At 40.0% G+C, this 13,518-nt stretch overlaps 1 protein-coding gene across 1 annotated transcript; it reads right to left on the bottom strand.

The window, feature by feature from the left end:
- Nucleotides 1–5,053: 5,053 nt before the first annotated feature.
- prdm8b (PR domain containing 8b) lies at nucleotides 5,054–11,182 on the bottom strand. The gene is made up of 4 exons (XM_029438878.1): nucleotides 10,829–11,182; nucleotides 7,962–8,186; nucleotides 7,103–7,334; nucleotides 5,054–6,961 (listed from the first exon to the last, which is right to left on the bottom strand). Exons 2-4 carry the CDS (start codon nucleotides 8,178–8,180, stop codon nucleotides 5,703–5,705), a joined length of 1,710 nt encoding a protein of 569 aa, XP_029294738.1. The 5' UTR covers nucleotides 8,181–8,186; nucleotides 10,829–11,182; the 3' UTR covers nucleotides 5,054–5,702.
- Nucleotides 11,183–13,518: the final 2,336 nt, after the last annotated feature.

Here is a 13,518-nt window from a genome sequence, read left to right on the forward strand (position 1 = left end):
TTGAGAGCATAGTGGGTCAGAAATAGTGCAAGTGCACAGAGCACGATGCTGTTTGTGTATATTTAGGCCTTCAGAAAAATAATGACGTGACAGCGATATCCCAATCAGACGGCAGGAGGAGCAGCCGGCCTCGTGTAAACCCTGGATTAGGACTTTGAAACAAATTGTGGAGTGTGTGGGCGGAGCTGCAGGCCAGGACTCTGTTGCTGAGTGAAATCAATACTTCTGATCTGAACTGTTCTTTCAAAGCCTCGTTAGCTCGCTGTCTGACCTCTCTGCGTGCACAGGGCATCTCTGTTGGAGCCCGCTGCAGTAAGAAGATGCTTAAAGAGAAATAACTTTGTTTTGTTTTTTACCCTAGTTTTCCATGTTTTGTCTCTAACTGACTAAGGGGACAACGGTTTTTGAAACTGTTCCAGTATTGAGGGCGCTAAACGAGCTGCAATCTAACCCTATTGGGAAATTCTGCACCAAAAGTCCACTAAAAGAGTTTTTGCCACAGGCCCAGATTGTTATTATAAGTGTCTGACAACATTATGGAAAGGACACGACAGAGAAATAAGAGGGTTTTCTTTACCTGCCGCTTGATCCGGTCTGGTATCGTGTCATGTGACTTGCTGGAATACGGTGGAGACAGGAGTGAGAGTTGTAGAGAGGAGTGCCGATGGCTGAATATTTACAGGTGAAGTAGGTGTTAAATATGAAAGCTAAAGAAAGGTGTTTTATTGTCTTTTGTCTGTAGGGAATTTCATAATGTTGTCAGACACTTATAGTAACAATCTGAGCCTGTCAGTGGCTAAATCAAGCACTTCTACTGGACGTACATTGACGGTGCGTTATTGCCCAGAGCGATTGTATTGCAGCCCGTTTAGCGGCTGCTGTCTGCAGCATACTCGCTCAATATCAGACTCATTCAAAGAAATGTTGTCCCTTTAAGAGACGAGGTTAGCGGCTCCTGCTACTCTGTGACGGCTAAAAACTTTTTTTAAGCCATGTTTTATTATTAAAACGCTCTAACAGCATGACAACAAAGGAAGAACCCATAACATGCTGGAGCGGACCCCAGTTATATGGTGGATACTATGGAAACTGCCTTTGTGGAAGTCTGCACTGTTTGCCACAAAAATATCTGGCCTTGCTTTACAATATCTGCCGCATTATCAAACGTTTTGTTAAGCTTATGTTTAGTCGCCTGCAGTACGAGTCCAGGTGCAAAGTCAAAACTCTGCTGTCACAGTCCTGCACTTTGTACTCCCGCCATCCACCCCAACCCCCTCCCTGTGACTCCGGTGCAGCACATGAATGTAGCTTCATTTACTCAGAAACACATTGCCTCTAAACATGAGCCGGCTTAGCTAATACATTTGTCACGATAATGTAATTAGGAAAACAATTAAGTAATATATAAACGTAATTTCTACAGCACAGGAAGAGGTACACGATGGCTACAGTGTGGCTACAGCAGTTGCTTGCGTAGGCTCCATAGCTACACAGCAGCCTGGTTTCTATCCAAATGTATCGCAAGTTTTAACAATGGCCTCGGTATGCTTCAAACAACGTTCTTGTTCATCACAACATGCAAAGGTTCTTGAGCCTTTGCCGTAACCAAAAGAGGACACTGGTTTGAATCCAGGGACCGCCAGAGTGCGGTTCAGAACCCGTCTGAGGTTTCTCTACCTGCTTGCTCACTTCCCTGCTCGCTTGCCGCGGATGGCAGTGTCAGCTGAATGCCTGAAATGTAAAAATGTAGTGTGACTGAGGCGGAGGGCCAACTGGAAGTGCCACCTTAGCAGAGATATAAACTGTCCCACGCCGCTCCGCGCTGAGTGATGCAGTGACAAATGTGTCAGGGGGAAGTTAGGGCACAAAAGGGACGATGACACATGCAGCAAAGCATGAGGACACTAAATATCACTGGAGTGTGTGTGTGTGTGTGTGTGTGTGTGTGTAGAGAGAGAGGAGTGATAGTTAGCGATGCCTACCTCTCTTGTCGATCACATGCCTTGGTGGTGAGATTGACCTGTTTGGATTGCTGACATGGGAGGTGTGTGTTGATGTGAAATGAGGTGTAACGTGCAGACATATGCACCCCTGCTGTAATTTATCATCACGTGAGCGACACGGCGCTGTGCTGTATCCACTCCTCTCAACCTCGACCCCTTGATGTGTTTTTTTTATCTCCTGCTAGCATGTCTCACTATGTGCTTTCTGCTGTGCTGTGCTCCAGTTGCCCACAATGTGTTCTTGTCCTGTGTGACACATACCAGATTAAAGGGATCATTTCACCCAAATTCCAAAAGCACATATTTTACCCCCTTCTTCCTAGTGGCAGCTGGCTATATAGATGTCCAGAGGATTTCAGATATCTGTTTTTAAGAGTTCTGCTCCAACCCAACAGAGTTGCAAAGTGGGAAGATTCACTGGTTCCAGAAGTATTTTTGCTTTGCTGTAAATTCCCCTTTTTCTTTAAAGGGGAGACACCCCAGGTCACTAGGGTAAAGAAATGAACAAATAGATACCAGAATCAAACTTCCCCAGTTGATTACTTACATTGAGACAATTATTTTTTGTATTGCAAGTTTTCAGAAATGTTGTGTTTAAACATGCATGCGATGCCTTATCTTATTAAATATATGATAATTTGCATACATTTCCAAAACATAAATCTGAACATTGGATAAAGTCAGGTTGGAAATGTTTGTTTCATTTTGTTGACATATTAGAGTCAAAGTTTTTTACAGAAGGAATGTTGGATATTTCTTTGTATCACTCTATAAATCAGAAAAATAAACAGCCATAAATAAATACATTTCTATCATGTTTTTAAGAAATACAATGTTATGTATATCAGGCTATGAATGATGTATAAACAAACCTCTCTGTAAAAACCTGCACAATACAGACAGGAATGAAACTGTGTAGTATGAGAAAACGTCCTTCGGAGATAGACATGTATATTGTATATCTCCTCTTTTGTATGCATGACTCAACCAGGTGAGTCTCACGTCCATCAAAGTGCTCAAACTTGGCTGATATTATTAATTCCACCCAGAAACAATCCCACAATGCTTTGGAGTAGGTATGGGATGATATAATATTGTATTACAAATAGAAATAAAAAAGAAAGAACCGATCCACACAATGTTGCTATTTTTAATTATATTTATCCTTTATTTATGCAAGGTGATCTTTGGATTCATGATTTCCTTATTTAAGATTGTTTGTTTTTCACTAAAAAGGATGTTCATGTTCATCTGTGATACTATTTAATGTAGAGTGGTTTCAGTATGTTTTAGTGCCATTATAAGACTTTTAAGCATATTTTGTTGATGAATATTGTGAATTGCAATTATTTGGGCCCAGATAACCATGACATGAAATGTTCATATTGTCCCATGCCTTCATGCATTTCTCCTGAAAAATATTTAAATAAAAATGTATGTTCGTGTCTGTTGAGCTTGAAGATGAGTTTAACTTCACTTTAACTAAAGTGGCCCCATGATGATTCTGATGACTCAGAAATGTATATGAATACATATCCCTGGAGTATTATTATATTATAGACTTTTTATTAAACAATATTCGTATCAGCAGTTAAATAAGGAGCCAGCTGCTAAAACACTTCCGACTGTGGCCGCTCAGAGAGCTCCTCCTGCGTGTAGTTTACGTGGTGACCGCTTGATGACGCTGTTGAACTATTTTCCACATCTCGTTTCTGCTCTCTCGCCCACCCGGTGGTATTCATTCTTTTTTTCTTTTCTTTTTTAAATCGTGCAATTATATTATCAGCAGCAAATGATGATTTTCGGGCCACAGACATACCCACATTTGTATTAGTCTATGTTGTTTATAGAAAATAACTTTAACTACTCTCTCTCTCTCTCTCTCTCTCTCTCTCTCTCTCTCTCTCTCTCTCTCTCTCTCTCTCTCTCTCTCTCTCTCTCTCTCTCTCTCTCTCTCTCTCTCTCTCTCTCTCATGGTTTCATTTGAAAGCTTTTGCAAATGAAGGTCACAGACGGCTGGTAGGTTATTGATATTGATACATATATTTATCATAGCTCTTTACAGGTCAGGCAGCTCGCTGTCCTCATCACAGAGAGGAGCATTTATAATTATTGGAAAAAAATAATATTCATCCACTTATTTCTTTAAAAACTCTTGGCTTTTGTGTGCACATACAGCCTGTCTGCGATTCCAATTAATTACTTAGGCAATAAATAAATCCCAAATGCAGACGTAGAGTATGTGTTTTATATTGTAAACAAAATGGGCGTGTCATGCACTCTCTGATGAGCCGACAATCATTTTAGCATTTCTCTGCTGTGCCACAGAAACTGAAGATCGGAGCGAATTATTTATCTCGTCATTTCAAAGCTTTTATTCCGAAACATACATTTGCATACTCGCCCGTATTGTGTTTTTTAAATGTGAAACTACATGAAGCATTAAATGTGCAGGTATCGGAATGTTATCATTATTATTCCTAACACACTAATTGAAGCGACCTCTCAGGGGGAAACGTCGATAGCGTAGTGATTAGTGCGATCGACGATTAATGAAGACATATGTCAATAATAATAATAATAATAATAATAATAATAATAATAATAATAATAATAATAATAATAATAATAATAATAATAATAATAATAATAATAGTAATAATACAAATAATAATTGGTGACATCCAGTGTGTTTAAGAAACTGCTTGTATTTTTAATAGGAAATTAACATATTAGAATACATTAATCATATTAATCATAAATTCACTTTTTACTATATTAAATTAAATTTGGACTGTACATAACATATGGTTATTGGCTAATATTGAAGGTTGGCTCTAGCCTATATGAAATATAATTTTATTTAACATTAATTATGGTAAAAATCTTTAAAATAAAATCTTATGATAGGGATGTATACACATTTAATATAGATACGAAAAATAATGTTGATCTTGCTTTATAAATAAAAAATGAAGACCAATGGTATCAATAATTAAGAAATCATATATTTCAGTTGAGGTTTAAAAAAAAAAACAATCCAGGAAGGCCACCGTTGAAAATAAAGCTATTTTATTGTCAATGCATTCAACGTGATTAGATAAACTATCAAGTAGTAAATTCCCACAAAAGGAAGAAACACTGAAACTATTCCCCACTGACACAAAATATTACACTTTGTATTTCAAATAAAACCAATTATTTACATCGTAATGTATAGGCTGCATCTTAAATCAATATCATTTAATATTACATGCACTCTGAAATATAGTCTGACATATTATTCCAATTTGTGTCCATATTCATTGTAGACATGAAAAAACAGCTGTAAACCATGACGTGTGACTACATTTGTATTTCTTCTCTATATTTGCATTTATATGATATAAAATACAACTTACTGTACATTTACACATATTTAAATCTTCCCTTATTCTCAAACTTTTAAGTGCTTCATAAATAGATACATTTTTGAAGTCAAAATGCATTTGCATACATCCAAAACATGACATTTTGTACAGGGGAGAAAAAGTAAACAGACCGAACAGGAATTAGAAGATCATCCAAAGTGAAAACAAGTGCAAGGGGTGGTTTTGTTTTATTAAGTGGCCTATCTCCAGTCGGACTGTTTAAATCCACGCAGGGTCAGAGCCCCTCCATTGTTAGAAAAAAAGTCCCTCCCTTTTTAGTCTTTGAAAGTCAGTTATGGGAGGTCATGTGACGTGAGAGGTGATGCCGCTCCCGGAAGGACTCGTTGCAAATGGGGCACTTGAGTTTCTCCTCGCGTCGCCGCTTGACCAGAGGCTCCATGGAGAACTCCTTTTTGTGGTGGGATCGCATGTGGTAAACCAAGTCCGAGGTCATGCGGAAGGAGGCGTTGCATTTGGCACACCAGTTCTGGGCTGGCAGGCAGAGGGAGGTGAAGGAGGGCGGCAGGAGGGTGAGCGCCGAGGGCATCTGAACCTGAATAGCCCCGGAGTTCTTGGGCCAGAAGGTAGTGGCGTAGACGAAGGGATTCTGCTTGGCCATGCTCGGCACAGGGCAGTTGGCGCCCAGTTCTGCGCTCTGAAGTTTGGCGGCAAGGTGGTCAGCCTGGTAGAGTCTGTTGGAGGAGATGGTGTCGCCCACCGCTGGGTGGCAGTCCAGCAGCTTGGTCGGCATTACCAGTGGTGAGATCTGGGAGAAGGAGCGAGACGGCTGGCTGAAGGCGCTCTTCCTCTCTCCACCACTGCCGCCTTGCTGGGTAACTGAGGTGAAAGCACTGCCCATGGGTGAGGTTTGGGGTGGCTGGGTCTCCGACAGCACCTGCCTTATGTTGTGGTGCTTCTCTGATGGATTGTTGCTTGGACGACCATCATCTTTGTTTTCAGAGTTGGAGCTCTGGAGGTTTTTGTTGCCGCTGTGGTGTTTGAGGTTCTGGGGAGACTTCTTGACCTCGGTGAAGGCGCTGCGCTTGCCCTGACCAAGTTCTGTGGAGCCTGGCGGCAAGAAGGACTTGTGGTTCTCCTCCAGGCCGTACGCCCCTCTGTAGTTCTGTGCAGATGTTGCAAGCTCGTCTTTAGACTTGGACTGTGGAAGGCTGGGGCCTCTGCACTCCCTGTCCTCTATTTCCGAGAACTTCCTCTTCCCCGAGCTCTCACTACAGATCTCAGCCTCCTTGTCGCTCGGCGGGCTGGTCCGGTTGTTCTCTAGATCCCTGGCCAGGTTATGAAAGTCTGTGGAGGGTTTGTTGCTGTCCTGAGGGCTGCTGAAGCCCTCGGAACGGCCCAGCTTTGGGCTGGTCCTGGTTGGGGTTGTGTTTGTGTTTGGTCGCTCTGTGCTCCTCTCTTTGCTGGGCTCCTCGTCGGCCCCCGTGATGCTCTGCAATCTTTTGGTGCAACGGAACCGGAGATGGGCCAAGAACGGGAACTCAAACTGGAACCGCTGGCTGCAGTCTGGACATGAGTGGTGAGAGGAACCTGCGAATAAAAAAGAGGAAAATTAGTTTTGACAAAAAGAGACTATCCTGCTAGTGTGGTGTCTTATAAAAATGTTGAATTAGAATAAGGACCGTAGAGAAGAAGTCATAGGCGTTGAGGATAGGGTTTCAGTTAACTCACCTTTGCTCTTGGCGGGTGCTCTGCTGGAGCTGAGCAGCAGCAGGTCGATGAGGTCTTTGCCGTACCAGACCAGCAGCTCCTCGTCCTTCTCAATCCGTCGGAGCGAGCGGTACAGGAGCTGGCCATTCTTTACATAGGCCTCCAGGTTCTGCTCCTCTTTGTCCCGGGCAGACTGGACAAGCCGCAGCCACATCAAACCCTCTGAGGTGCTGTTGGCTGCTGACGTGTCCACCTGTATGACACATACAAACCCATCGAGTTATTACTTCAGCTCAAATTCATTTTCAGGCAAATGTTTTGCCTCAAAATCTTATTTTACTATGTTATCTCTGTTTAATTAAATTAAATGAAAATACTGGAACCCTTTCAGACAAAATAATAATGTGCCCACATCTTGAAACAAAGCAGTGTGACACTGTATTGACAATCTGAAGCACATTTCTTAAATTAATAGCTTTTCACTAGAACAAAATGATGTATGTAATAATGTATTTGCATATTCTTCTTACAGAAATAATAAAAAGGAAACATTTCCATGACTAAATCAAGGATTACATTAATTGCTTAGTTGGGATCCTGTTGCATTGAAAGGCTTTTTATTTATTTATTTGTTTGTATTGAAATACAACTGTAAAGATCTACCAACATGGCATTGTAGTATTGCTGCTCATGCATGGGGATATTTTTCAAACACCAGTCTCTTGCTCCAGTTATGCTATGCATAATAAAACATCAGTAATAGATATTTGCTAGATTTGGAGCAAAAATAAAAATAAAAAAAGGCCTCTTAAGATGCTAAATAGTAGAATTTGCACTCAAATACAAAGAGTAAAAAAACAAATAATAAAGAGCAACTCACCCTGAAGATGTAAGGTGCTGTGCGTTTGTCGGTGGATTTCAGAGCTATGAAGGCGATGCTGTCATACAGCGACGTGTGGCTCAACACACAAGGCCCGAAAATGGCGTTTTCTGGGATGTCACATGTCGTGAAGACGCTGGTAAAAATGTCCGTCAGACACTGCTGGACCGCTTTGGCGTCCCCATCCCACACCAACTTCTGAGAGCTGGACTCCTCCATTTCACACTGCAGAGACAAGAGACATCGGACATCAGGCGGGAAATAAAGACAGTTCTGCTACATAAAAATAATACATTTAGGCGTTGTTGTCCCCCCCCCCCCCCCCCCCCATTTCCTCGACATTTTTATTTTAAACTAAACCTGTGTAAAATAGCTGTTTAGTGTGTTTACTCTCCGCTGTCCCTGCTGATAGGAAATAAATCTCTTCCTGGACAGATTGGATAAACCAGCTGTCAGGGCGTCATTTGGGGCCCATTTCTTTCTTTCTTTTTTTTTCTTTTTTTTTGGCCAGGCTGTCTAATGAATTCAAACCCCGTAATAAGTTCATGACGGCTTCACCTTCAGCGTCCTGCTGATGTGCTTCACCAGTGTTGTCAATTATACAGGAAGAAGAAAAAGTAGCCTCAAAATCACAATATTATTATTATTATTATTATTATTATTATTATTATTATTATTATTATTATTATTATTATGGGTGTCGTTTTTGCTATTACGATTATTATTGAAATACAATAATAATAATAAATAAAAAGTTATTATTATTATTTTGCTTCAGATTATACCACATATTAAATCCTTTTAGATTATTTTAGATTAACGGTTGATAACGATGGTATTTGCCTGTCTGTCTTTATCATTATAATATAATAAAAGTATTAGTATTAATATCCTTATTTATATTAGCATTAGTAGGCCTCTGCGGGCTCCATTTGCCCTCGTCTGGTCAGCTGCAATTGTTAACATTGGTGACATTCAAAACGAAAAAATCCTAAATGAATTGTGAAGTCTCAAGAGTGATTTACAATTGCCTTATCGTGCTTTATGGTATGTTTTTATTAAAATATATTCTATACATGTAATATTCGTCTAATATTTAGGCTTTATAGCTTTGATGTGACAGGTTTATTTGTTTAAACTATTATTATGCTATAGATTCCCTACAGGATCGTTGAAAAAATAAAGAATTTAAAGAACCCTCTCAGTAGGAGCTGCTGAGGTCCGTGCATGTCCAATGGAGGGAGCATGTCCAATGGGTTTCAAGTGGACTGTCAAAGTCAGTGATTTCATGTCAGCCAACCTTTCTCTCCTTTCTACAAGCGGCAGCGTATGCCGCCTCATTACCATAATCCACCACGTTCCCCTCTGAGACTGTAATTAAAGCAGCACGACCAGTTAATTATTTCTTTTCTCCCTTTTCTAACCTCTGAATGTGTGTGTTTAGACGGCTGCGGCTCTCCTCCCTCTGCCGTTAAATACAGCACAGACTGTGCGCGGAAACCTGCAACTGATACGCGCGTGTTCGGCCGTAAATGAGGCTCAGTCAAATAACATAACAAATTATACAATAAAAAATTATAATAATGGCTTTCAGCACCGTCAGTAAACGCTGCTCAATCGCGATGAAAACCTTTTTCCTAAAAAGTAGCCTAATTCCTGAATTATTGAAATAATCGTATTCCTGCCAGTACAGGATTATTGCTGCACAAAATATTTTTATTGAACATTATAATAAGTCATAACATTTTACTTTTTACTTTTTTGGGCCTACGGCACAAGTTGTATTTATTATTATAATCACTACGTGATTTTGATGTTTAATTCTCCTATTATTAGTTCATGACATGTAATAAATCATTACCGACCACTCAAACTACTTCCAACGTGACACAGCTCGTGCGATATAAAGCAGTCTCCTGTCATTAAAATAATAAAATAAAATAAAGAAATTCACAGTTGAACAAAAAGTTAGTGTTGCGCAAAATTATGGAAGCAACATGAACATTTGCGCATCTTAGAGATCCAATTCAGAAATAAATAGGCTGATATTAACCACTGCACTGAAAACGATTAGTAGTGGGAACAGATGAGCTGTCGTCTGTCCAGCCCCAATATCCGCTCTTGTTTTGTGATTTCATGCGGAGAAAAAGCGAGACTCTCCTCTGGTTTTGCATCTGGCTATTATTTTTCTTTCTGATTTGTTAAATTAAAAAAAAGGGAGGGGGTGGGGTCTGATCAAATAACCCGGGATAGCTATTAATAAAAGTGTTTTTAATCCCGCTCATTTGGAGCATTTCATACATTCCTATAAGGCTCAGCAACAGAAAGCTTCTCTGTCGAGCATTTTGCGCACGGTGCAGTGGAGAGCCTTTCCAAAGTGGCTCTCAGTGCAGCGCTGCAAGCCTCAATAATTTGTTTCCGGCACCACACAGAACCCCTTTATGTTCAGATGAACAGAAACCGTGGCTTCACAGGGAGAAGACTGCACACAATATTGGACAATGATATGCAAGGATCAAATAAGAGAAACGAGATAAAGAGCGGAGTGTTTGCACATCCAGAAACTGGAGGAAAGAAGCCACCCGGGGTGGGGTAGAGGGGTGAGCAGAGATGGGGAGGGGGGGGGGGGGGTGTTAAACCCATCTGCTAAAGCCGTGTCAGGCTGAAAACTGTCCTAAATCAGTGCTGTGACTGAATTGCGGGTTTTGTCCGCGGCGCTGAAACATCTGCGGTTTATATTTTCTTTCTGCGCCGCTTCCAGCGCCTGCAGGACGTGTGGCTGCCGCGCAAAACAAGCCCAGAAACAGTCCCCTGTCCTCCTCTAAAACTATCCAAACCACACACAGCTTTGCATGTCACAAACCTACCTTTCAGTCGACGAGGAGGAACAATAATCCACAATCGAACTCTGAGCGATGCTGCGAATCAAAACCCGTTTGCACCTCCGAGGGAAAAAAAAGCCCCGAAATCAAGCAAGGGGGATGCGGTGACGGTGATGGAGGGGATGGAGATGGTGATGCGCTCCCGGTCTGCTCCGTAGTGTCAGTACATTTCCCCCCCGGTGTGGTGAAAGTGACAGTGCTGCTGCTGCTGCTGCTGCTGCAGAGACTCGCCGACACTGGGAGTGAGCGGGCGGGGTAGAGAGAGCTGGACGGATAAAGGGAGACAGAAAGAGAGAGAGAGAGAGACAGAGAGACAGAGAGAGAGAGGCGTGCAGATGGGGCCCGATGCTCTGGCTGACTGGCACACCGACACACACTTTTTGTTTGCGGCACATAATCTACCCAATGAGGCGTGTCACTCTCCGTCTCCTCCCTTTAACTCTTCACTGACCGACTGTCATTTGATGCGATTTATGGACGAGCAGAGGGATAAGGACCCCCCCTAACCCCCCTCCCATTATTATTGTAATTCTAATCACAATAGTTGGTGGTTGTGTTAGAATAAAGTGGCATTTAAAGAGACGGATGTTGGAAAAAAAGTCGAAATTTTAAATGCAATTTCAGCTGGATGAGAGTCAAACCACGAATATTTTTCACATTATCCTATTATTATTATTATTATTATTATTATTATTATTATTATAATTTTTATTTTTATTACTATTATTATCAAATTATTATTTGTATTGTAATAAATGTTCACTTTACCCCCCCCCTTCCAAAAAAAAAAAAATCGGGCTGGCAATCACTTACAATGTATTTAAATGTATGCTAATTAAGCAGACTTCCTTTGTGTATTTATCCTCATCTGAAGTAACCTACTTTTTGCACTTGGACATCCCGAGCATGCAGCACCGGGGCACCGTGAGCTTCCCCCGCTGCGTCAGCCGGCTTTACACGCGGCCAGAGCGGCTCTGCACCCCGGGTAGTGTCACCGCGGACCGCTGCTGCTGCTGTCTGTACTGTGTTCAGGCTCATTTAGGGGGCGCCAGTGTATAATTTGCATTGAGTGAAAGCTGATATTTTGATGGAAGGCAAAGCTTCAGGTCAGGTGCAGCACTGATGTTGGGAGGTTTTTCCCTCACCACTACCCTTAACAAGAAAACATTTCTTCACACTGAAGTGTATTTAAAAACGTGAGATTTACTGTTTAATACTGTGTGCTTAATTAAATGGATGCTAATCTTTACATTTTTATTTTTCATGTATCCGTTTTGTAACTTACATATTATTTTAAGACTTAACATAACATTTAAAGAAGATATTAGCAAGTATTCACAAACATTTATGATTTTAAACTGGCATAAGAAGATTTTTACCCCCTAATGGATATGGTACCTAGTGTGTATTTGTTTCAAGTAACATTAAGAAGACCTTTAAAATCGAATGGTACCTTTTTTGTTGTAATGTACATATTATTTTATAATAAATGCAAAATAATTGGAAATAATTTTCAGGAAATCATATATATATATATATATATATATATATATATATATATATATATATATATATATATATATATATATATGTATATATATATGTGTATATATATATATATATATATATATATATATATATATATATATATATATATATATGTATATATATGTGTATATATATATACATATATATATACATATTAAAAAAAAAGATAATGCCATCAATATCCTTTCAACAATCTCAAATTGCTAAATAACATTACAGTAATGTAATGTTCATCTTCCTGCATTAGTGGATATTTAGCTGTTTATTTCTAAAATATTGTTTTGACAAATGAACTGACAGGAAATCCAAAACACAAAATGAATGACTTCTAAATGATATTAATCAACTATTATATTAAACTAAACCCCATTTGTCAACCTGACTGCTCATGTTGCATGCTCATTTGTGACAAGTGTATTTTGCTCAACTGAAAAACAAATAATGATACAAGTAATATTTCTGACAAATTCTATAATTTGGAGGCACAAATCCACTTTTGTTATTTTTAAGAAACAAATGGCAGCTGGCAGAACAAGATGAGTTTTGACTTCATTAAGTTTGCTGGAGAAATCCAGTTTCAAAAGATAACTGTTAATTTGATACAAGACATGTGATGTAATATATGAGCAGGGAGGTCAAAGGTCACCCTAAAACAGGATGAAATGAAAGAAAGGCAGGTGTTGTGGGCCAAACTGCTGCCCTTCAAATTACACTGCTGATCTGTTTCTACTACTATCACTTGATCGTGGCTGTAAGTCACTTAGCAACAGCACTGACCCTGAACTCATTAAAGTCTTAGAGTAAAATAGAGCAGCAGCAGGAAAAAATACAGTGAAAATGGTTTGGTTGCTCACAAGACATCAAACAAATCAATTCCTCCTCTCAACCCCCTGCCGAGAGTGAAGATAAAATATTTAATATATTGTGTGTATTATATTTGGATTCAGATTCAGTAAAAGCTGCATTTTCTGTGTTATTCTGAAAGTTCCTTGTCTGCTTCTTTTGTGTTGCTTTTATTGTGAAACTCCTTACCCTCTGCCTGGTTACAAAAATAAGAGAAAGAAAAAGACATTTTGCAGATGCCGTGAGATCGCAGCATGTTTCAAGTACATTTGAGTTGTAGCACA

This window comes from Cottoperca gobio, chromosome 9, assembly GCF_900634415.1.
Source record: "Cottoperca gobio chromosome 9, fCotGob3.1, whole genome shotgun sequence".
Taxonomy (NCBI): domain Eukaryota; kingdom Metazoa; phylum Chordata; class Actinopteri; order Perciformes; family Bovichtidae; genus Cottoperca; species Cottoperca gobio.